The sequence below is a fragment of the Sinocyclocheilus rhinocerous genome, unplaced genomic scaffold, assembly GCF_001515625.1.
Source record: "Sinocyclocheilus rhinocerous isolate Xijiao unplaced genomic scaffold, SAMN03320098_v1.1 scaffold1868, whole genome shotgun sequence".
Taxonomy (NCBI): Eukaryota; Metazoa; Chordata; class Actinopteri; order Cypriniformes; family Cyprinidae; genus Sinocyclocheilus; species Sinocyclocheilus rhinocerous.
The window spans coordinates 382021-407927 of record NW_015661949.1 but is presented as its reverse complement, the minus strand read 5'-3'; the positions used below and the strand labels follow the sequence as shown (position 1 = coordinate 407927).

Sequence of the window (25907 nt, the reverse complement as noted above, 5' to 3'; positions counted from 1 at the left end):
ACAGTATAATTACCCAACGATATAATTGCGACAGAATATATTGAAGTGTATTTTTCTTCCCATTAGGGGTTCTATTTTTTAAAATGGAAATGTCCTAGCCTTATGAGCAGTTGATTTATGCTAATCGACGGACTGTTATGTTAAGAAGTGCCGTCATTCGGTTATGTTTATTATATTAATGTTTCAGCACGTTACAATCATTATATGGCTTGAGTTAAGGTAGCCTATCTTCTGAATTAAACAGTTTATCATACAGATTGAAAGCGTGAATCCCATCTCTCTCCATCTCTCTCTGTTTGGGTGTTTGTGCGTGCTTGGGGGGGAGGGGTGTGATTTTCGAATAATAATCGAATAATACCCAGCGATTTTCTAATATTATTTTTGCTTGGAATGCCCATCCCTACTAGGGTATAATGCCACTGTTTTACATGGTATTTGAAGTGTCGCACCATTGTTCTGTCCTCAATATTTTTTCATACTTTTCAGGTGAGGTAGACTGGGCAAAAGGCAAAGTGTCAGGCGCAGTCTACTGGGGGGATGAGAAGCTCACGGATCTCCTGGTGAAGGTATAATGGCCTTGCAAATCATTAGATCAGTAAATCCCAATAAGGGCTATATGTGTTCCAGAGGGTACTTTTGATTTTGCGTTTATCTATAAAACTGGACGAAAAATGAAATAAAATAATCAAGGTTAATCTCATAATTCAGCTCCTTTTTCAAGAAAAGAAAGCAAACAATGTGTGCAATGTTTTTATAACTTTGTTTTATAAGTGATGTGTCTTTGATTCACCCACAGTATTGATTTTCTTAAAAAGTGACTTTAATAATAAAATAATAATGATGATATTAATAATTAGAAATGATACTGGTAATTATTAAATTAGATCAATTATATCCAGAATAACATCTAATTTAATTCAATAATCAGTACTGTTGAAAAGGTTGGGGTCAGTAAAGTTTTTTTTTTAAATTTTTTTTTTAAAATCTTATGCTCACTAAGGCTGCATTTTGTTGGTTTGATTAACAAAAACATGTGAAATAATATTATTACAGTACAATAACTGTTTTCTATTTTGATATATTTTAAAATGTAGTTTAATGTTGAAAACCGTTGCATTGCTTTATATTTTTGTGGAAAATGTGATACATTTTTAGGGTTCTTTCTTTGATGAATAGAAAGTTCAAAAGAACAGCATTTATTTGAAAAAGAAATCTTTTGCAACATTATAAATGTATTTGCTGTCACTTTTGATGAATTGAATGCATTCTTGCTTAATAGTTTATTTATTTATTTTAAAAAAATCTTTCTGACTACGGGCCCCCACTTACTATTGTTGATGAAGTGTTATTTGATGGGGTTGTGGGTTGATATGACAAACAAGGTTGGGGAACACTTGCTTTGATTTTCACTTTACCTTTGAGTCAAGCAGAGGCTTCATAATACAAGAAACAATTCTTGGATTTTGTTTTGTGTTCCTCTGATTTGCAGGTATATGGGGAGTTTGCCTGGTCCAACCCCCTCCACCCAGACCTGTTCCCTGGGGTTAGGAAGATGGAGGCAGAAGTGGTGCGGATGACGTGTGCCCTCTTTAATGGAGGCCCAGACTCCTGTGGCACAGTCAGTCCTTCTCACTGTCTTCCCTGAGGGAACAATGTATTTGTGTGAAGTTCCAAAAATGTATCAAGTCATTTAATTCGCACAATTTTGTAAAATACTCATTGTTTCCCATTGCTCACTCAGTAAACACATTTGTAAAAATTTTTTTTTTTTTGCATATTATTAATACAGTTTGCGCTTGAGATAATATCTAAATGTTGAAAAATATCTCCTTAAAAGAATCTATAAAACGTTATGAGAGTCGCATACATTTACTACATTCACACAGCAGCAGAATTAAGTATTTTTTACAACTATTCCACAACAAAAGAAAAGCGGCTTGACTTGAGTATTTCATTAACCTAGACCGTTTTTGATCCACTCCCATAAGCTGTTGAACATTATGTTTGGGACAATTTGAGAGTCGCTTTGGTCAATCCCAAATGAACTTCCATTTGCTCATTTATCAGTCCATTGTTTCAAAATCGGAAGACTGTATCGTATAACATCAAGTTTCTTCTGTTGACTCAAACCGAACCATTTGTTTTGTGTGTTCCTTTCATGAAAAGGTTACTTCAGGTGGAACAGAAAGCATCCTGATGGCATGCAAGGCGTACAGAGACATGGCTCATGAACGTGGCATTAAACACCCAGAGATGTAAGTATCATTTCAATCTAGTCAAAACATTCAGCCTCTGCAGTCAAAATACTGTTTAGGTCAATTTACAGTAGTTGTCAACCCACACTGTAAACAATATAAACATGCTATGGATGGCTACTCATTTACATAGGACGTATAAACAGTGCAACTTTATATTTAACAAGTGCACTCAGGTTTTTCAGTTTTATTTTACTTGACAGAATTGGTGTTTATTAGTGCACCTTAAAGGCAGTTGTTTTATTCAATCCCACTGTGTAATTTTTTGTCGTTTTGTTTTGTCTGTGCACTAGTATTGCACCAGTGAGTGTCCATGCAGCGTTTGACAAAGCAGCACATTATTTTGGGATGAAGCTCATTCACATACCCCTAGACAAGAAGACCATGAAAGTCGATGTGAAGGTAGTGCTGTGTCTGGTTTGGCACATTTTTGTGAATATTGACTAGCCTGATGTTCACCTAATTTAAATGACTACTTTTTTTTTCGGTCATAGGCAATGAGGAGGGCCATCTCTAGAAACACAGCGATGCTGGTGTGTTCAGCTCCTCATTTCCCCCATGGAATTATGGACCCTGTAGTAGAAGTGGCGAAGGTAATGTTTGCTTATTCAGATGGGCATGTAATCCAATGCCCATATTGTAGTATAAATTAATCTACAATGTTTTCTGTATTTTAAATATGATTAAATATAATTTATTCTTTTAGCTTGCAGTAAAATACAACATCCCATTCCATGTGGATGCATGCTTGGGAGGGTTCCTAATAGTTTTTATGGAAAAGGCGGGTTTCAAACTTGATCCTTTTGATTTCCGGGTCAAAGGTGTGACCAGTATCTCAGCAGATACACATAAGGTGAGAAGGTTTTTTTTTTTTTTTTTAATAACTTTAATAAAACACAACTGTTTCCAGCTGTAAACAACAGCATATTAGAATGATTTTTGAAGGGTCATGTGACACTAAAGACTGGAGTAATGGCTGCAGAAAATTATGCTTTTTTCCATTTTTACTGTATTTTTTATTTAAATATACTAACATTTGTATTGTTATCTGCCCAGATGTCTTCATGAAATTAAATGCAAAGTTGATTTTATTTTAAAATCAGTGTCTTTGTCCCCACAGTATGGTTATGCTCCCAAAGGTTCCTCGGTGGTGCTGTACAGTGACAAGAAATTTCGCCACTACCAGTATTTCGTAGCACCTAATTGGCAGGGAGGAATTTATGCATCTCCGTCCATGGCTGGCTCTCGGCCTGGAGGCATAATTGCTGCCTGTTGGGCTACTATGATGCACATGGGTGAGAAGGGATACGTTGAGGCCACCAAGAAAGTCGTTGAGACGGCCCGTAAAATCAAAGCAGGGTCAGTATTAATATTAATATAATTATAATATAACACATGAAAGACACAGGCAAGGTGTTGCTTTGAATGTATATCAACTGTGGTAAATGTAAATTTGCATGGCAGGTAACATTTACATGCCAGGAAGGGCACTGTACACAGAAACAACATCTTAAAACTCTCTCTTCCCACAGAATCCGTCAAATAGATGGGGTGTTTGTATTCGGGGACCCAGAAGTGTCTGTGGTGGCACTAGGCTCTGATGTTTTTGATATCTTTCGCTTATCTAATGCACTGACTTCAAAGGGCTGGAATCTCAACACTCTGCAGTTTCCATCTAGGTATGGTTAAAAAACAAAATGTGTTCAATGTGGAAATGTGCAGGTTATGCAAACTAATGTAATATCTCTAAAACAAACTGAAAGGTAGTTAGGTTAGGAACAATTCAAATAGATCAGTATTATTTGTTATTATGTATAGGCATCAAAGCATCAATTTTAAGCAATGGTCAGAAAAGTTGTTCCTTAGATCATTGTTCGCTGTTCTCTTTCAGCATCCATATTTGTGTCACAATGCTACACACACAGCCTGGTGTAGCTGAGCAGTTCATTAGTGATGTGAAGAGAGAAGTAGCCATTATCATGAAGAATCCTAAAGAGAAGACTACGGGAATGGTGAGTTTCCTTTTCATTAAATATACTATTCACTTGTAGTTTCACTATTAAGTTCACCGTTTGTTCAAAAGTTTCTTATGCTCACCAAACCTGCATTTATTTGATTAAAAATAGAGTAACAGTTAGGGTTCTTTCATGAATAGAAAGTTCAATGTAAAGGTCTTTACTGTCACTTTTGATCAGTTTAATGCATACTTACTTGAATAAATGTATTAATTAATACAATAAGTTTGCATTCCTAAACATTGACAAAATTCACTTCTAACAGATGTATGCATTTAAACTGATTTTGTCCAACCAAATTCTGTTTAGAATTGTCATTTTGGTTGAACTTCACATTTCAAGTTTATATATAGCTATTTTTGTCAGGCAATTGTACATAAGAACACAGATGAGTAAAATCCTCACTTGGCACTCTAGTCCACTTCGGTCTATTTGTACATGTATAATCCCATCTGATAAACCATAATGAAATAACTCTGAATTAACTTCCCCTTTATGTTATAGGGAGCCATCTATGGCATGGCCCAGTCCATTCCTGACCGATCGATGGTGACTGAGGTCTCACAGGGCTTTTTGGACTGCCTCTATAGCACTGAGGTGCCCAAGATACAGAGCAAGCACCACAAAAACCATAAGAACCACTTGAATGGCAACTCCAAAGCGCACTGAGATTGACTGTTGGGGTCGCCACCCATAGCTGGCTGAAGGGAAGTTCACCACAATCTAATCATTCATTTACTTCATTTAGTCATCTATTTACAACTAACTATTTTATGTATAACCCATAGTCACCTGACATTTTGGGATTTGTGACTAAGGAGCGACAGTCTGTAAGGCTATAGAGACAGCTGCCCAAATATCTATGAGTCTGTGAAGGGTCTGCGACTTATTCATTTAATTTTGGTGACCAGTGAGTGCAGTTTTACTTGTTTCATTTCTTACATCTCTTATTTTTATGACCAGTGCACACCATATGTGTTTGATTGCATTTCCACTATTATCTTTAGAAGTGTTTTCTGCCACTTAAACCTCAGGATACCAGGGCATAATGTTGTCACATTGATTTTACATTTTACATGTTATTGAAAAGCTGTTTCCAGGAATTAAATAATGCAGATTAGACCAAAATCCATAATACTATCAACATGGATAAGCCATGGGTGTTAGTATTTTAAATATTCCCATTAGCTCCTTCACAATAGAAACTTGAAAACATCAGACCATTTTAGGATGGTAGTACTGCACAGGTGAACCTGTCTAGCAAATGTTTAATTTTATTTCATTTTAAATTCCCTATAACGAGGATAGATTTGATAATCCAGTTTCAAAACATTCATCTTATTTAAGAGAAAATATCTCTGATTTTAAGTTACCTATGAAAAATGATATCAGTAACAATTCCAACCACCAGGTTGTGAAGTTTAACCATATTTCCAGGTTCAAATTCCCATCCATTTGGGTTTTCAATGATCACATTTCACCCTATCTACCTCAGATCTAAAATAATTGTGCACATAATCATTATTGGTTTCCCTTAAGTCCAAATCCTGAAAAATGTCACGTAAGTGGGCATTTTGATCATCAGTCAATGTCATGCTCCAGGTTATGGTACTCACTGACAACAGTTTTCAGAGAGTCAAAGACCCCCTTGATTCATGAGTCTTTCTTTTGTGTGTTGTATTTGTTTGGGATCTTTGTTCCAGCTTAACTCAACTGAATGATAGCTAAGGCCTGGAACAGCAAGAAGGGAAATTAATTTGTGCATGAAGTCTGTGATATGAGGAAGTGATGACATGGTACCATGGAAACATCACACCAGATCTAGTCAGCAGTGTAATCCCTTAAGCACTCATAATATTTGTGACCACTGTGTGTGTTTTTATATTTTAAATCACTAATATAATGTCTCATATTTCAGTGTGTGTGTTTTTTAATTCAGTAATTTCCATGTACTTTTTTTAACCTCTTTTTGGGGTGCTTCAAGTAGGAGGTAGGACAGTTTTCTTCTGTATGATACAACTGTAGTAGTGTAGTCTCAAAAACTGTAACATGCCTTAGGGCTAGGACATAGATGTGGATATTTGTCTTCAAACAGTTACCCTACTTGCCTAAATGAAGCATTTTCAATGTTTTTATGCAATAATCTGTAATTACTGTAACTACTGAAACTGTGGCACCTTGATCTGAATTTTTTGAAGCATTACATGACCTTTACGGTTATGGTTGTATAAAGCACAAAACTAACAGCATTCACCTAAATGCCTTCCACTGACATCAGGGTGTGTGCTATTAGGTTAACACAGTAGCTACATCAGCCTCAGGGACTAGGCCTTTGCCACATCATGCAATCCATTTCAATTTTGTCCTGTGTTTTTGTTGTTCATATATAAATCAATAAAATTTGTCTTGAAATAAATATGCTGGTCAGCAATAGATTTACTATTCACTGTTTTACTGAATAAGGGGCCGTTCACTCAGAACTTGTTTTTGCATTCACTGCACTACCTTTTTATTATTTTTCTATGAAAACGTGCTTGACAGATGCATTGAGCTTCTGTCTTTTGCAGCTTTCTAAAAACATGACGTTCAATTTAACAGTTCTACTTTTAAAAATCTTAAAAAAGATGTGTATTTCTTGGCGCCGATAGCCTTGAGGTCAGCACGCTGACAAACATTGCCGTTGCGCTGTGGGCGTCCTGAGTTCGATCTGGTGGACCTTTCCTGCTCCCACTTCACTTCCTGTAATTACACTGTCCTATCTAAGGCAAAATGCCAAAAATAAATATTTTTTAAAAAGTATATATTTTTTCCTTTGCATCTCATGTGTTTAAATGCAAAAACATAACCGTCGTTCATGCAAAACAGCACTACAAAATGGAAAAGAATGCAATGCCTGGAAAACCTGCATGCAATTAGGTGCAAACTTCGTCACTCTCGAGCACATTTACAAAAACATGTTTCATGTAAATCAGCCCATATGTTTACACAAGTTCAACACTGTGTTAATTTTTGCGTTTTTTTTAGAGCTGCTGTCTTAAATCCAAAAAGACACTTTTGTGCCATCATTGATTAAACAGTAGGCAAGTGCTTTGACAGATGATACATTGATTTCACAGTGCCAAAGTTGGCAAATATTCAGTTTAATACAATTCACTGAGGCACTAACCATGTCATCGCTGGATTACATCAAATGGAAATAAAGGCACCATATATTTACTTTAAAAAAAGATTTTAAGCCATAGAAAACAGTAAGGTAATAGTGCTTGACCGGTCTCTTTAGTGTGCTAGCAATTCTCATCTCTGATCTGTAGTACGTTTATGTATTGTGTGAATGTAAAATTATTTAAAAGAAGAAATTTCTCCTGATCGTTCCATTAATACTTATTGGGAAATGATTAGGCGTAACAGGCAGACTACACACAGTCAAAACTGATAGGGTGATAACAGTGGTAAATGAAGTTTTTTACAATATTTTTGGTTTTACAGGCTACAGAGGTCAACTGACAAGCTGTCAAGTGACAGGGTCCATTCAGAGGACAGAGGCCTGATCTATAAAGGTTGCAAGTGTGATGTCACGCTGTGAGAGTCCTCCACATTCATGAGTACTGAGGGTGATCTGAACCTACCAGAGAGAAAACAAGCAGATGCTCAATAGAATTAAATTAATACACATTCCTAGTCTTATTGGTCAATTAACCAGTGCATGTTTTTCAAAATGCAATGTGTTTCTTCTCTGAAACTTTTTGTCCCTTTTGTATTTGTAAAAAAAAAAAAAAAAAAAAAAAACTTTTTCTAAATTATACAATGTACTATGTTATTTAATAATTATTTTTGAAGAATACTAAATATAATTTATAATTAACATTATATTTTCAAAATAAACACACTACTGCAATCACAGCCATGACCCTCAATGTATTAAAAAATGGTACACTGATGAACGTATTATGTATTTACCTTATTATACACGTTAAACCATTCAGGGTGATGATCCATTTTCTCAGCCTGTAGTGCTACTCTGGACATGAACCCAAAAGCCTAAAGGGGAAAGCGCATGTCCTAGCATTGTGCATACAGTACATAAAAGTATGATGCAAGCTGCATGTATATGAATTGTGAAGTATACAACTAGATGAAGTAGATAGCTTGGAAGAGGTTATTACCTGGTTGAAGTCTTTGAAGAGGAACTCTTTGTAAATGGCATCTCTCCCCACCACCTCCACCCACTGAGCGTTCCTCATCATGGGCAGGATGTGCTCCCTCTCCTCCATAGTAAGAGTCTGGATCTTCCCAGCCTGAGTGTTTAAAACGGTTCTCATTAGAAAATATCCTTTAATTTCATGTATGTGGGTTTTGTGTGCTTTGTAAAAAAAAAAAATGTTCAAATCATGCCATCTCAGGGAGTAAAATGTAGTACGTGTATATACTGTAAAAACTTCTCCTGTGAAAAGTTGTTTACAATTTGTGTGTTCATTTATATTATTTAATATATTACTTGAAATAATAATTTTAATAATAATTTCACTTGACTTTAATAATGTGTGTGCATGAATATAAATGATTTAAATATTATTTAAATAAGTATTATAATTATATTGAAAATACTTAATTGTTAATAGAACACATAACATTTAAACAGTTTTCTAAACACTTATACTCTTTAAGCAACCATTCCAAGGGGGGTGTTTCAGAAAAAAGCGCTGTGATTGGTTGTTGTGAACCCCATATGGAAACAATGATGACTTGCATTTTAAATTTTAAGAGCTTCCACCATATTCCTGTGGTGGTTGGAGTAATTAAATTCCTCAGCTACTTAACTCTTCCCTCTTGCCCTTTCAGTAAAGATCACATGGGCTTCCAACACATGTCTGTTACAAGAAGACGTTCAAATATACATTTATTAAAAGGTAACTGACCTGAAAATATAGAATTTCTATATAAGCTAGTGCTAAACTTTGTTAAGAAATTTTGTGCACTTTTAATTGTATGAAAGGAAAATTAAACTGATTTGTGTCAGCATTTTCCTTTGTACTATCCACACACACACACTATTGTCCCTGACTAAACCATCAGTATATTGCGACAGAGCGCCTGTGTAAACACATGTCAGTCATAATGAAGCTCCAACACTGATAAAGCTGGCTGATGTCAACAGGTCTCTTAGCAACAGTCTAATCTGCTGAACTAATGCTGCTGCACGAACAGACACGGATCGAGAAGAAAGCGAAGTAAAACCACGAAAGCTTGATGATTGTTCTATTAAATGATTAACAGTGATGACAACATGCGCACTATAAAATGTGCTTTTAAAATCTACCAGAACAGTGTTGAATCGGCAAAAAAAAATCCTTTACTCGATTATGTCTAAAAAACAGTTAAAGGAAATCGTGTAATAGGACAACAAAACGTCAGAAACGTTCAAAAATGAATGTAAAAATAAAAATAACACCAGCCATTTCCAATATATTTAAAGCATTTTGTTTGTGCCAGTGTAATGCATTTATTTGCAACTTTGAGAGATATGCACAACGTGGTTTTTAGTCCACGTGCGATAACGATAATAAAATTGAAAAGGTTTTATATGTTTTTCTTACCATGTTGTGGGTGCTGTGCGTGTAGCGCTGATATGGTCTCGTGCAAGCAGCTGGATTTCAATCTGTTTCCACAGCGCAAATTACCAATCCTACTACGGTGAAGGGGCGTCTTATGAATATTAACTAAGTTGGGTGATTGGACGCTTTTTAAAAGTCACCAGGGAACGTCAGTACGCACTACTGAATATTAATATATGGGCCCTCTTGCTGCTGCGGCTGCCCTGCCAAAAGCCTGAACGAAGTAGGAATGTGTTTGAGTGTAGATAGAGTGTCAATGGTCCATTTGAGATATAGGTGGCGGTAATGCACTTATAAGTCTGCGATCCGCCGTAAAGCAAGAAGAAGAAGAAGAAGAAGAATGTGTTTGAGACTCACTCTGAGATTGAGAGAGAGAGAATAGGAGCAAGCTGGACACAGATGAAAGGACTGATAAAAACAGATTAAAAAAACAATGACTTCTAATAGCAAGCGTCTGTTCAGGAAACAAATGCGTGCCATTTCATGATAATACCTGACTGAATGCGGCAAAACGGGAAATTATCCCACTTGAATGAAAAGATTAATCCAGGGTCACACACAAACACAGGTCACTCACCTAACATGACAGAGAGTACAAACATGAGAAGTCATCATCTTCCCTTTTATCTCTGTGCTTTTTCTCCTAAGATAAGATAAGATTCATTTGATCAAGATAATTTCTGTTATTCTCTTTTCTACATTTATACACTAAACATAACATGTTTTGGATACAGATAATTGTGATTTGTGCCTTTTATGAATATGAAGTATCATCCTCATACTTATATGCTGTTTTTAGCTGTGTTCTTTATTCTTTTTACCTAGCAGCAGGTGCTACTCCCTAGTCAATTATCCTTCCTATCTTCGTTGGTCAATCTTTTGTTGTTTTCTGGTAATAAAATTGTCCAACACATCTCAAAGATCACATGTAATCACATGTACAGTACAGTGATCTTTGAGCGCTCTTTATTTTCATATGCTCAAAAAGAAGAAAAAGAAAAACAGCAGATTTGGGATTAACAATGAAGACAATCAATATCATGCAAGTTTTCTCTTTCTTCACTCTTCTCTCAGCAGGGCTGTGTGAGAGACATCATAAAGGTAAGTCATGGGTATGATATTCAAGTTTTTAAAATAAGTAAAAATGAACATATTCACTGTATTCATAGCATACTGCAATCTCTGTCCTTTTTTTTTAGTTTACAAGCTGAAAATGGATAAGGCATTGCTAATATTCCATAGCGAACTTCCGTACATCGTTAGTGTTTACTACACCTCAGATTATTGTTATAAGGTATATATACCCCCCCCCCGATTTAATATCTAATAATATAATAATATTAAATAATAATATAACATTTCTATGTAATATATGTAACAAACCTGTATGCCTGCTTGAATGGTCAAAAATGGCATATGTATGTTAGATGAATATTAAAGAAATGCTATTAAATGACAGCAATCTACCTCTTCGACAGTGTCTTTATCAGCCCCTTGCCACAGTTGGGAATGGGCAGAGCAATATTTCTGTAGTGGTGAGCACACAATTCACACTGACTCTAAAAATCACACCTGTGGATGGAAACGGCACTCTGTGCAGGTAAGAATCACCTTGAACTACACCTCAACTTGCTACATTAACCAACATCATACTAAATAATGATCCTTTTTAAATGAAGCCTTTTCAATAACCCTGTTTATAAATCAGGCACAGAAGGACCTTACATAGGCTAGATATATAGCCCTAATAGCCGCCAATTGCATTTGCAGTCACTGAGACTATTTATGACCATGTGTTTGAATGTGACCTGGCTTTAGTGCTGCCCTTTGGAGAATACCTCACTGTGCATTGATCGCACTGCATTTTGGGGTTAACAAGCTGACACTGGAATAATGATGATAAAGACCATTAAAACATCCAAGCTTGGGGGCCTCTCACAAACCCCAGCTGGGATGTTGGAAGGAGGAAACCGTAGCAATATTTACAAACAACCTGGGCCTCAAACAGTCATCAAGGTTTGGGCCGTTTTCAGATAGGTTGTCGGGAGTGTCTGATTTCATAAGACAAGTCACAGTATCTCTCCCACCGTATGGCTGGGGTCTAGTCCTGGGCTTCTTTAAGATCGATACCGAGGTCCCTTTCCAGACCGAGCCATTATCGATTTACTTTCTCCCCCAAAGAACGTGCCGGACACTATATCATTCCCAGGTCGATCAATAAAGGCTTATAGTGCACATTTTGGGGGATGATAAAGGTGAAATGGGTTCAAAAAATGCAGTTCTCCCTGTTGCCCTGTAGATGGCCTCCTTCAGCTTTTTCTATGTCTTTGTTTTGTTATTTTCAACTCCATGCTGCTTCAAAGAGCATTTATATCTACAATACAATCATAAAATACAAAAATGTTGGTGATGAACTATATAAATCAACTTGGTTTTTGTAAACATAAGGTGAAAGTTGATTTTTGGACTACTTTAGTTAAACAGTTACATCAGTCAGCAAACAATTTATGGTTAACAAGAAAACAACAAATTCATAAATCTGAAAATGTTGGTGATGATGTGTAACAGAAATGGTAAATAATGTTTAAAAAGAGGACAGCTTTTAAACAAAACATTAAAAATTCAATAACCATCATCACGACTATAACGATGGATCAGTGTTTTATTACATGTTGATGACATTATTTCTCCTCCCTAGTCTGAGTCAGACATTTGAGGAAGCTGGCCATTATTCTCTCTGGATGAGACAGTCTGGATTGCTAAATGATGTAACCTGTTCTCTCACTGTGGATAGGAGTCCGAATAATGCAAACCTGCGTAAGTATGCATGTTGTGTAATTAAAAACATTAAATAAGTCATCAAAAAGACACATATTGAGTTCCAAAGTTCAGAAGGAAAGCGCCTCTCTCATATCCCAGGAGTCAGATGAAACTGTATTGATCCGCTAAACTGCTCGTTTCTTGAAAAAACAGCTCAAAGAAAAGCTTTTCTGCCATGTTTGTTTTGGAAGATGCCCCGGGAGGGGAGCATTGTGGGAAATACATTAGAGGAGCGTGAAGGATTAAAGCATAATGGAGTTTTGAAAGCACCACACTCCATAATGCGCCGTCTACTTTGCAATAGTGCAGATTATGTTGTAGATCAGACTTTTGAGGGCAAGTAGCCATTATCTGTCAGATATGTGGCTAGTGTGACTAAACTCCCGGCTATAAGATGAGCTTCCATTAGGCGGACTGGCTGGTGATTACACTCCAGCTCCAAAGGGCTCTCACAACTTAAGTGATGGTGCTAGTGATCAGCAGATGTTAAGAAGAACTGATGAGGGGACAGCAGAAAAAAAAAACCCAGTCTGTTTTCATTTGAATTGCACTACCCAGAGTTTTTTTTTTTCCAGACTGATATTTTAAGGCTGTCTTGGACTGAAAAAGAGAAACTCTGACCTCAGTCTTGGGTCTGTGATGACTACAAGCAGTAAATTAAACATACAGTAATTGGTCTGCTTAACCTTAAACTCTAATTAACATTTGGACTGAAATTCGCAAATTAGAGTAACTTTAAGTGTTGCAGATTTTCAACTTAAGCAATTAGTGTTACATAATTTACTGTGAAATAAGCGTAGAATAATTTACTGAGGATTGAGTATAATTAGACAGTGATGATCAGCATTGACTGTATTACCTTTCACTACAAATAAACACATGACAGCAATTGTCCTCAAAGCTTGTTTTCAAAGGAAGCAATTGGTAGCTTTTGATTACAGTAAGAGTTTTCAAACATTTTGATGCCATGGACCCCCAAAAATTATTACCACTTTTTAAAATAAAAAGGGATTTAAATATTTTCAGGTATACAGACTGATTTTACTGTGTACGTAAAATGTGTGATATTATAAAGATGGCATGCCTCTAAAATTAAATAATTAGCTTTTATTGTGCTAAAGCACACTGTACGTTCCTAGAATGACCCCCCCCCCATCATATATGCAGATTAGTTTTTTTCCTTACTGTACTGATTAAAAATTGCGATTATTGTACTCTCAAATTTTATTTAAAAATTGTGTTAAATGTATTTTAAATATTAAACTAACTTTGTAAGCCCTAAAATATTTTGTACCTCACAAAACTATGTGCAGATTTTTTTACACTGTTAAAACTGTCAATAGATTAAAAAAATTATTAATCTCTTATTTTCAACTTGTTTTTACAGATAAAGACAACAATCTAATAATATTAAACTGAATTTTAAAAAATGTAATGCATTATTTTATTTAGGTTAACTAATTTATTTAGGGTTTATATATATATATATATATATATATACATACACATAATGCAAAATGATGGACCCCAGTTTGAACACCCCTGGATTAAAAGTACCTGTTTTAGAATGTTGGTATATTTTTTACTCGTTTTCTCACTATAGCAACCAATTAGTTTCTCTTGCCTCTTAAGTTAAAGGACATTTGAAGCACGACAAACATGACATACTTAAAGGTACTCTTAAGTAGGCACAGTGTTGGATGTGCACGCAGTGTTTATTTATCTCAGGGCCAGTTTGTCCAGGCTCCTGCACTCAGTCATCACTATAGTATCATCACAACTTCACTGTTTCCCCTTGTGTCATCAAGTGTATTCACACTTTGATCAAATGGTCCTTTCTGTGTTTGTTTTTCCGCAAAAGGTCTCCACTGTCCCATTGAAAAGTAGTGGCTTGAGATCATCGGGTGCAACATGTACATTTGATTAGCCATGATATTCTGTGTGAGGGTTTTCGTCCATGTTTTGATTATAAAAGATGATAAATAGTGGGCTTCCAATTTAGGCCTTATGTAAGCATTATGTAACAATGTTGAACTCAATTTAGTTTTATGGAAAAAGTATATCAAATGCTCCTGATCTCACTCCAGTCTGATTTTTAGTTTTATCTTGCAGTATACACAAACTCAATAAAGATGTCTGTACAGCTTCCAAATACTTGGAATATGATGCATTTTTGCTTCCTGTTTTACACCTTCCCATAAGCAGTCAGTATCATGGAGGACGGCCTCTGACAGCCGATATGATCCATTCCATCATGCACTGTGAAAATATTGCCTCATTATTGGAGACCCAAGGCTAAGGTTTCATAGATTGATTGTACGCCTATAGACTGGTTTCAGATTACATAAAAGGACACTGCTGGATTCTTGAGAGCTCTCTCGTGGCACAGCATGGGTGACAGAGGCTGTTCAGAGCAAAGGCTGAGAAAATCATAGAAACTGAACATGTTTGTTACCCTTTACTTTTTAATTACTGTAACTGACTAAATGCTGTCTTCAAGAGGCATTCACATAATCCTTATTGATAAACAAAAAAAAGTTATTCTTGAAATAACCCCCAAAAACAAGACGCAGTAGAAGTTTGTATAACCATTGCTCTTTTTTATTTGATATTGATTCCTCAGCGCTGTTGGCGGCATTCTTGATTCTGGCTTCTATCACTGTATTTTGGGCCTCTTTCCCTTATATACTCAGGTAATAATATTACCTGTTTTTCCAATTACACTGCTGTTCAAAAGTTTGGGGTAAGATTTTTTTTTTACTTTTAATTTTTTTCTTTTGAGATGAATACTTTTATTCAGCAAGGATGCATTAAATTGATCAAAAGTGACAGTCAGGATGTTTATAATGTTGCAAAAGATTTATATTTTAAATTTTATTGAACTTTCTATTCGCCAAAAAATCCTGAAAAAAAAATTATCAACTGTTAAACATTAATAACAATAAGAAATGTTTCTTGAGCATCAAAGCAGTATATTAGAATGGTTTCCGAAGGATAATGTGACGCTAAAGTCTGAAGTAATGGCTACTGAAAATTCAGTTTTGACATCACAAGAATAATTCACATTTTAAAATACATTAAAAAAGAAATCAGTTGTTTTAAATTGCATTATTATTTCATAATATTACTGCTTTTACTGTATATTTAGTTTGAATAAATGCAGCCTTGGTTAGCATAAGAGACTTCTTTCAAACTTTTGAACAGTATATAAATGTAGTTTAAAAAAAAAATTTTTACTGTATATTTAGTTTGAATAAATGCAGCCTTGGTTAGCATAAGAGACTTCTTTCAAACTTTTGAATATATAAATGTAGTTTAAAAAAAAAAAGTTGATTTCAAAATAAAATATTGTTTTATACCACTACAGATGCAGCTGTACACAGAGGCTAAAAAAACGTATCTGCCGTCGCGGATCTCAAAACTCCATAGAACTGGTGAGGGCAAAACGGTTCATACATGATACAATAGGAACAGGTGTTATGCATCATACACTGTGCATTTGTTTATGCTTAGTTCATAGCAACTGTAATCTGCAATTTCCAGGATGATCACATCTAAAAAGCCAACGGCTGATAGAGATATACAAGGAGCCTTGTAGCAGATATAGTTAAATTTTCTGAGATCTTGTTTGATTTTCCTGGTCTGAAAGTTTGATTAGCTTTGTCTGCAGCCTTTCATCCAGTTGTGTGGAGAGCCAGAGCAGGAAGAGGGTAATGCTAATTCCTTTGTGATGGATCTTACTGCCATCACAAGACCATATGGTGAATGGGAACATATTTCTTTGGAAATGAGAGAAACTATTCATGCTTCCCAAACATGTACTGTACTAGGCTGCTCATGCTCCACATATATATTTGTGTGTGTGTATATGTACCAGTAATATTTAAATTTAATATTTAAAATATTTATTTTTTAATTAAATTAATTAATATATATGTGTGTGTGTGTGTATATATAGCTTCAATTATGTTCATGCAAATATGTCGCTCCTAATGTTTCAAAGCTAATGAAGAATATATTTTTAAAAATCATAGTAGATATGAAGGCCCATCTTAGAACTGACCTTTATTTAATGACATACTGAATTGATTATTTTTGTTTTTTAGGATGAGGCGAATAATGAACATTCTGTGGACAAAAGCACATCAAAGTCATCAAGGCTGAAATCACTGGACACATTTCGAGGGTATGTGCCAAAAAATGACTTTTCAGTTATTTGGCCTAAAATGGTGACTTAATTTTGGACATGTTGAACTCTCTAAATTCTATGAACCTATTAATACCTATCAATTGTCATTGGCTTGACGGCCGCATTCACTCATATAATGCATTGTGGGACTAAAGAGAAGGGGTCACAGGCTGGACATACACTCACTCGAGCCATTGTTTACAGAGGTCGCTCTAGGCATCATCTCTAATACATTTTGCCTCTGTGCTGGGGAACAGTGGATTGCTGTTGAGCAAGGGTGATGTGATTTAATCGGGAAGCCCAGCAGGGCTTGATAGTGGCTCGGGGGCAAACGCAGAAGCACGCCTCACCCGGCCGAAACAGGAAGCTGCTACGGCTTTGACCTCTCACTTCCCAGTAATTGATGTAATAATACCATATCAGCATATCAGAACATATTCAGCAGGCTGTAGATCTGGAGCTGGAGTGGATATGACTTCCCAGATCAAGATTTGTGTAATGGATAATCCATGTGTGTTGCAAAAGTGCTTTTCAGATAGCAATCACCTGTGGCAATTTGTACTATCAACGACAGTTAGAATAACCAAGCTTTTATGGTTCTTAGAATTGCCATACGTTTTGTTCCAGCCTCTTTATGTGAAACTTTTAACGCAATTCATAAATGATCCAGTCACATTCGTAATCATATTCCTTGTAAACCGCAGTGCTGATAAAAACAGATGTTCCACTCAGTCTATACATGCTTTTACTCTTGGATATGAAACAGTCCATTTCCTTGTTAAGCCTAATGGTTTTATCAGTGTGGCTGGAGACTTTGGTTCTTTGCTTCAACGTTTCCTTCATTTCAGCCTAAGTATTCTGTAATCTGGCACTAGAGTGCTGAATTTGAATATGATATAGACATCATCTCATGCATATAGACTCAGTGGATGACATCACAGCTGGCTTGTCAGGTCCGTTGATTCATGATGCCGAGGTAATATTGGATTCTGCAACAAATGCATGATATTTCACAAGAGCTTTGCAGCTATTGCGGGTCCAAAATAAAATCAACACTACAAAATACACATGGGATCCCTGATTTGGCTATACATGGAACTTAATATTGTCAGTGGATGTCTTTGGCTCTTTGTGAGCATATCAGCCTAGAGAAAGCCTGTAGTGTTGCAACTCCCTTGCTGTATAACATGAAATATGGCCTGTCCAGCAACGAGTCAAAACTTTTCACTGAAGACAGAAGCATTTGTCATCTGCCCACCGCCCTGGTGAAATTGTTGCAGCTACGGTTTTTCTCAGAGCTGAAAAATAGCGCCCTCAATTCATCAGTTGCCATCAACATGATATATAGTATAACTGTAGACTTTATTTGCATTTTAATTTTTTAAAAAGGATTTGGTTTTTAATCTCGCCAGCCAAAAGCCTGCAGCCAGTTTCCTCATATTTGTGATTACAAATTGACGCTGGTGGTTTGTGATGATAAGTTACGATAACAACAAATGTACTTCAAAATGTGCTCATTTAGTTAAATATACCCTGTACTTTTCTAAGCAGGAAACAAGTCAGTTTGCTAACGTGCAACTCTTTCATTTTGTTCTTGGCGACTGGAGGGAAAGTTCAACCAAAAATGAAAGTTCTGTCATTATTTACTCACCTTCAAGTTGTTCCAAACCTGTATAAATTTATTTTTTCTGCTTAACACAAAAGAAGATATTTTGAAGAATGTGGTCCCCATTGACTTCCTCATTGATTTTTCCATACTGTGAAAGTCAATGGGGACCATCATCTTCAAAATATCTTCTTTTATGTTTAACAGAAAAAAGAAACTCATACAGGTTTGGAACAACTTTAAATTTAATTATGTAATTTAATTTGAATGTTAATCATACTCCCATCACAAGCCATGTTATTCAACTCCTTGATTTTAATAGTTTAACATATTTAAGTATTTACATTTTACCTGCACTCGTTTTATTTGATATCTCAAGCTTGTTACAGTGGAAACTGCTGTTTATATAAATCACAAATGTGTTTATATACATTACAAATCACAAATGATTAGCATCAGCTATGTAGTTTAATTTGAATGTAAATAATTTTCAGATTGTACTCCCATTGCAAGTCATGTTATTTAACTCCTTATTTCAAGTGTTACCTGTACTAGTTTTATTTGAAATCTCAGGCTTTTAAAGTGAAAACTGCAGTATGTATAAATTACAAATGTGCCCACTCAGGAATTACAAAGAGCTATAGCTGTGGGATAAAATGACAATGATAAATATAAGTAACTGGGAGTAACTGCCAAAATACATTTTGTACTTGTTAACAACAGTGGTTAATAAGAGGCAACACAAAGACACAACATTGTTTTAGTGTCTGTTGCGTTTTTTTGATAACTTACAGGTTATGACAGAAAGACAACGAAAGCTTAAAGCAATAAAATACGTAATTTGCTTTGGAAGGGTTTTTTAAAGAGAGTGAAAGCCTCCCAAACACAGAGGGGTTTTTAATTAAAATGATTGGCTATAACATGCTATATTGCAAACATTGTGCCATAGTCTCATCTTGAAAATGACTTAACCTTTGTCATCGTTACTATGGATACTAATGGATGCAGTCGCAAAGTGTGTGTGAGAAAGAGTATGTGTGTAAAAGAGAGAGAGAGAGAGAGAGAGAAGAAAGACAAAGACATGCTTACTTTAATAGTGCTCTTTAGAGGATGGCATGTGATTAAAATCTTGTATCAGGAGGTTAGGCCTAAAAGGAGCAGTAATGGTCTCTGTTCTGATCTCCTAATTGAATTTGGTGAGGAAAAATTTAGATCGGTTAGATAGAATGAAGTTTATCTGAAGGTCCATGCAGTGCTTTGCTTTCTCAGTATGTTCTTATACAGAGAAACCAAAGAGAAAATTTCGACGCCATGATTCGAGTGTTGTCAGTTTAATAGCTGAGGTGTTGTCTCAGGGTCTGATCACAAAAATCAATTTCATGTCCACGGGCATATTTATGTTGTATAGTGCAAACATGCATTTTCTGACATGCAAAAAAATAAAGCATCTCCTGCTGTTGCTAATTCAATGTAGTGTTCCATCATGCACAGTAAGTTGCAGCTTGGCTTCCTTGCGCCAAGTTACACATCTACAATAAATTACAGCAGAGGGCTTTAGTCAGCACTTCTGGGTGAGGCGATTCAGAGGACAACCGTTCATTTCCTGAGTGATTCATAATGCTTAGGTTGCATTACCTTACACAGCATTTCGTCTCTGATATATAAAACAAATGCCACACCTTCTGGCCTTATGATCCATAATACTGATACAGTTTACCTTAAATGTACAAGTGACAGTTGAGGTACCAAAGGATATTGCAAAGATAATTTATAATTTTTGCTTATGTGTTTGTACACAACTGTTCAAAATTTTGGGGTTGGTACAATGAAAGCTATGCTCATCAAAGCTATTTTATTTGATCAAAAAATACAGTAAAATATTATTACAATCTAAATAACTATTAATAAATAAATATTAATATAGATAATATACTTTATATAGATCATATATTTTATATATTATATAGATAATGTAAATTTTTGTAAAACAATAACTGTCTTTATTGTCACTTTTGATCAATTACCTTGCTGAATGAATGTATTAATTTCTTTAAAGGGGTCATATGATGCCGCTAAAAAGAACATTATTTTGTGTATTTGGTGTAATGAAATGTGTTTATGTGGTTTAAAGTAAAAAAAAACACATTATTTTCCACATACTGTACATTATTGTTTCTCCTCTATGCCCCGCCTTTTTGAAACGCGTCGATTTTTACAAAGCTCATCGTTCTTTGGGCTGCGTTATGCAAATCTTCCCACAGAGCGACGTAGGTATGTTGGGGCGTGTTAGAACGAGCCGTTTTAGGTAGGCGTGGTTAACTCTTAACTTTTATAAAGAATATCTCTTTGGGTTTAAGACTTTAGTCTTTGCAACTTTACAGATCTTCTTTATGCACCAAGAGCTTGTAACACTCCAAAGAGAAAGGAAAAATTGAAATCACATCATATGACCCCTTTAAAACAGTATCTTACTAACCCCAAACTTTTGAATGTTAATGTATGTTGTATAAACTGTATTTTGAATCTCATTTGATCAAATGGAAAAAAGAAAGAAATTAATTGAAAAAAAATATTTTGTCAAAATCTTTGTTGAAATTCTGAAATTCTGCTTGTTAACAATATTAATCATTAATAGTCTTAATATTTGCTTAATATTATTTTTAGATAATGTATTTTTTTAATAAAAATACTCCATATTCTGATTAAATTTTTTGTGGCATTTTGTTTACAGATTCTCTCTGACGGTTATGATATTTGTGAACTCCGGTGGAGGTGGTTACTGGTTTTTCCAACATGCCCCTTGGAATGGTGAGTTATTTTGCTGATTGGTTACATATATGTTGATCTGGGATGATCTCTCTAATTGTTACTCTATACAGGGCTCCATATTGCAACTGTTGAATGAGAATCATTCACTCATTGTCTTTTAATTTGTCAACTAAAATAATTTGGCTTCTGAATGTTTCATTTAAACATTTAAAGGGGTCATATGATGCTTTTTTAAAGATCATTGTCTTAACTTTGATAAAGAATATCTCTTTGGTTTTGAGACTTTAGTCTTTGCAACTTCAGGGATCTTATCTATGCACAATCAGCTTGTAACAAAGAGAAAGGAAAACTTGAAATCGCATCATATGACCCCTTTAATATTTTCAGCTCTTGTTGTTTTTTTGTTTTGTTTTTTGTTTTTGTTTTTGGCTGGAACCAAGTTAGCAATATACACTTACACTTATTATTTAGGCATTTTTAAATAAATACCACTAATTAAGTACATCCGATAAGAAATGAAAGCTAAAATGATGCCTCATAAATCTTCACGGACTACCAAAGACATAATGTACTGATATCAGATACTTACATTTAAAGTGCTGCTTTATCAAAGAGACACTTTAATTCAACATGCATTTTATATTTCACATCTACAGTATAACTTTTGGATGAACATCCTCAAAGGACGCAGATGAGAAGGGGTTGCATTTTAAATTTTAATGGGGGTCTATTACGAAGCACATCTCCTGGAGTATTCACAGATGAACTCAATTTAAGGCTCATAATGGCCTCTTCATCATATCAGCAGAATTGTATTGATCATAAGGGAAAGCAGATGGATTTTCATATTACTGTGATGCCTCCTCTGTCATGACTGTAGGAGCATTTATAAATCATTTGCTGTCTGAAAATCGAAAAATAATGAGAAAACAATGTTTTTAAAGGCACACCATCTTTTATCATCAGTTTCTACACTCTGAGTGACAGCATTAGTTTACAATTAAGTGTGATTATGAGGATAAAACTAATAATTTGTCAGTCATTCAGCAATAAGATAATGCATTTCCTACGTGTCAATCAAATGGCCAACTTTCCAGCAACAATAGACAGACATGCACCAGATGTGTGTGTGTTTTCATGTGTGTGAATGTCTTTTTCCATGTACGTTACAGGTCTCACAGTAGCTGATCTTGTGATGCCTTGGTGAGCTGCCAGCATGTACTTAATGAATCGATGGAGAATTATTACTTTCCATTTTTGAGATTAATATGGAAAAGAGTGGGACTTCAGTCCAACAGTTTGGATCTGCCTTCAGAACCTTTCGGATTTAAGGCTTTTCCAACCCACCACCGTTTAAAATGCTTTGCCTATGCCAATTCATCTTTCTTTCTCTGAGAGTATACATAAAGCTTGTAATACCCAGAGACTACTTTAATTCATGATGAAATGAATGCAGATTCCTCTATGAATAGAGACCCAGCAATGCAGTAACCACCTTAAATTGTGGATTTGTTTGTTATGGAAAAAAGCCATATACGTACACAATCTACCCCTCATTTGACATACAAAAATCAGAATTGCTAAAGATCTAGCATTAACCAATGCAAATATATCGCAAAAGCATACATATGTAGTGATGCACAGTATGTTATGTACAATAATACTATCTTTAATTCTTTGGCAAGGTTTGTGTTCATCATAGGTACTTCTGTAGTGCTAGCATTCAGCTCGATGCATAGGAAAGGTGTTCCATGGCTACAGCTCCTTCGCAAGATTACATGGAGAACCATTGTCCTGATGCTCATCGGTTTCTGCTTCATGAACTACAGCCCAAGAGATGGATATTGTGAGTAGGCTATACATATTTTCCAGTCCTTTTCTACAACAGTCATATCATAACTTTTATTATTATTTATTTTTTTGAAGGGCACCAGTGGTGGTGCTGGCCCACTTGGTGGCCTTTTAGTTACAGTTTTTTTTTTTTTTCTATAAATGTAAGATGGGAGAGTCAAGTCTAGCTTTTTTTTTTTTAAAGAAATAAAGGGTATTAATTTTCAATGACAATAATAATTTAGTTGCATTGACAGTCCACAGAATGATGAATGATGCACATGCCTCCTCTACACTCTTAAAAATAAAGGTGCTTCAAAAGGTTCTTCACAGCAATGCCATGGAAGAACCATTTTTGGTTCCACAAAGAACCATTTAGTCAAAGGTTCTTTAAAGAACCATCTCTTTCTTACCTTTTTATAATCTGGAGAACCTTCTTTCACCACAAAGAACCTTTTGTGAAACAGAAAGGTTCTTCAGATGTTAAAGGTTTTTTATGGAACCATTTAGACATAAAGGTTCTTCTGTGGCATCGTAAAGCACCTTTATTTTTTTAAGAGTGTATTTGAATTGGCATGATGCTTCTGCTTGCATTGCATTGGATTTATCATAGTACAATAGAAAGCTAGAAGACTCATTATAGTTGTTCTATTCTGGCTGGCGGTGACTGATACCAGACAAAGAGTGACCTGCACCCTTCAATCTGCCCCCTTATTAACAAAGACTGTGAACTTTTTCTGAAGTAATACGAAAGCGTTACATTTTCAAGTCACCATATCCTCATTTTGCAAATGAAGTTCATTAGCCTCTGTTAATGATGAGAGAATGAAAGCCAAAATGTCTATTTGAGGGTCTCACAGCAGCACATTAAGACTGTCAGGGTAAAGCGAGGAGGGCAGGGAGAGTCGTCTGACAGGTCAGTGCAGAGCATTGCTCATACATTAGCCAAAGCAGCTTAGCTGTCTGGCAGGATGGATGTGTAACTAAGTTAATAAAAATATTGTGATACTTTCCAGTGATCCAGTGGCTGGGGTTGCATGAGTGCGTGTGGCATGGGCAGCTTACACATCTGGAAAGGCACCATCAATGCTGAAAGGTATATCCAAGTTCTAGAACAACATATGCTCCCATCCAGACGTCGTCTCTTTCAGGGAAGACCTTGCATTTTCCAGCATGACAATGCCAGACCACATACTGCATCAATTACAACATCATGGCTGCGTAGAAGAAGGATCCGGGTACTGAAATGGCCAGCCTGCAGTCCAGATCTTTCACCCATAGAAAACATTTGGCGCATCATAAAGAGGAAGATGCGACAAAGAAGACCTAAGACAGTTGAGCAACTAGAAGCCTGTATTAGACAAGAATGGGACAACATTCCTATTCCTAAACTTGAGCAACTTGTCTCCTCAGTCCCCAGACGTTTGCAGACTGTTATAAAAAGAAGAGGGGATGCCACACAGTGGTAAACATGGCCTTGTCCCAACTTTTTTGAGATGTGTTGATGCCATGAAATTTAAAATCAACTTATTTTTCCCTTAAAATGATACATTTTCTCAGTTTAAACATTTGATATGTCCTCTGTTGTATTCTGAATAAAATATTGAAATTTGAAACTTCCACATCATTGCATTCTGTTTTTATTCACAATTTGTACAGTGTCCCAACTTTTTTGGAATCGGGTTTGTACCAAAACAGTCCCACTTCTGCATAATAATTACCCTACTGTTTCTCCTTTCATAATTTAACTCACACTGAGCTACAGTGAACACAGGTAAACACTTTTTAAAGCATTACAATGTTGATTGTAAACTAATCTTTTTGCAAAATTACTGACTGTTAATTCTTTGATTGATAAATTGCACAGCGGATTTGCTCTAGAAAGTGTGTGCATATGCGATTTAATTGACAGATACCATTAGTCACCGAACCACTTCCTGTCTCCATGCACAGAGGTGGAGTATGGATGTGTAACTAAGTTAATAAAAATATTGTGATACTTTCCAGTGATCCAGTGGCAATCATAATATCTGGAGCCATTGAACAGAGGTGCACAGAGCAAAAACAAGCCTGGCGTTAATGGTCAATTATCACAGATAGGGTTTCATCATGCCAGCTGCACAGCGGATTTTATGGAACTTCATGTAATGTAATTACAGCTTTTGCCCTAAACTGCAAAATTTACTCTCTCCATATCTGATACCTCAGCCTGTGAATCACTCAGAAACCATTTTCCCTCAACATACCTGCATTCAAATGCAACAAAATATATTACAATTCATTGAAAATCATTTGACTAAATGCTCTATTTAAACATGGCACCAGTGAAGATTTTAGTCGGTCTGTCTCTGCTTGGCCACTGAAGCCATTATCATCCTTGGAACTTGAAGAATGTTAATCTTAGAAACACAATGCATTACTGCTTTTATCATTGCAAATCTACAAACCCAATTCCAAAAAAGTTGGGACACTGTACAAATTGTGAGTAAAAAAGGAATGGAATAATTTACAAATCTCATAAACTTATATTTTATTCACAATAGAATATAGATAACATATCAATGGCGCATCATAAAGAGGAAGATGCGACAAAGAAGACCTAAGACAGTTGAGCAACTAGAAGCCTGTATTAGACAAGAATGGGACAACATTCCTATTCCTAAACTTGAGCAACTTGTCTCCTCAGTCCCCAGACGTTTGCAGACTGTTATAAAAAGAAGAGGGGATGCCACACAGTGGTAAACATGGCCTTGTCCCAACTTTTTTGAGATGTGTTGATGCCATAATGTAAAATCAACTTATTTTTCCCTT

General features: G+C 35.6%; 3 protein-coding genes across 3 annotated transcripts in view; 2 read left to right on the top strand and 1 right to left on the bottom strand.

The window, feature by feature from the left end:
- LOC107726953 (sphingosine-1-phosphate lyase 1-like) overlaps positions 1-6686 on the top strand; it is a 13384-nt gene extending 6698 nt beyond the window's left edge. Inside the window, exons 5-14 of the mRNA XM_016536651.1 lie at positions 487-566; positions 1490-1618; positions 2167-2255; positions 2549-2657; positions 2750-2848; positions 2962-3108; positions 3376-3614; positions 3788-3934; positions 4147-4267; positions 4775-6686. Coding sequence (XP_016392137.1) covers positions 487-566; positions 1490-1618; positions 2167-2255; positions 2549-2657; positions 2750-2848; positions 2962-3108; positions 3376-3614; positions 3788-3934; positions 4147-4267; positions 4775-4939 — 1325 coding nt within the window. The 3' untranslated portion in view covers positions 4940-6686. The remainder of the gene's footprint in view (positions 1-486; positions 567-1489; positions 1619-2166; positions 2256-2548; positions 2658-2749; positions 2849-2961; positions 3109-3375; positions 3615-3787; positions 3935-4146; positions 4268-4774) is intronic.
- Positions 6687-7350: 664 nt separating this feature from the next.
- LOC107726954 (pterin-4-alpha-carbinolamine dehydratase-like) lies at positions 7351-9966 on the bottom strand. Its single transcript, XM_016536652.1, has 4 exons — positions 9865-9966; positions 8434-8565; positions 8228-8308; positions 7351-7892 (listed from the first exon to the last, which is right to left on the bottom strand). Exons 1-4 carry the CDS (start codon positions 9865-9867, stop codon positions 7800-7802), a joined length of 309 nt encoding a protein of 102 aa, XP_016392138.1. The 5' UTR covers positions 9868-9966; the 3' UTR covers positions 7351-7799.
- Positions 9967-10904: 938 nt separating this feature from the next.
- LOC107726935 (heparan-alpha-glucosaminide N-acetyltransferase) overlaps positions 10905-25907 on the top strand; it is a 28312-nt gene continuing 13309 nt past the window's right edge. Inside the window, exons 1-10 of the mRNA XM_016536630.1 lie at positions 10905-10983; positions 11082-11176; positions 11361-11482; positions 12581-12699; positions 15326-15395; positions 16070-16136; positions 16809-16888; positions 21229-21305; positions 22439-22469; positions 22952-23112. Of these exons, the coding sequence (XP_016392116.1) occupies positions 10905-10983; positions 11082-11176; positions 11361-11482; positions 12581-12699; positions 15326-15395; positions 16070-16136; positions 16809-16888; positions 21229-21305; positions 22439-22469; positions 22952-23112 (901 nt within the window). The remainder of the gene's footprint in view (positions 10984-11081; positions 11177-11360; positions 11483-12580; positions 12700-15325; positions 15396-16069; positions 16137-16808; positions 16889-21228; positions 21306-22438; positions 22470-22951; positions 23113-25907) is intronic.

Bases quoted from the DNA above. Each gene is read 5' to 3' on its own strand.
- LOC107726954 (XM_016536652.1), bottom strand. The intron at 8,309-8,433 runs GTAATAACCTCT...TTTCCCCTTTAG, and splicing joins TCTTCAAAGACTTCAACCAG to GCTTTTGGGTTCATGTCCAG. The intron at 7,893-8,227 runs GTAAATACATAA...TCTCTCTGGTAG, and splicing joins GGTTTAACGTGTATAATAAG to GTTCAGATCACCCTCAGTAC.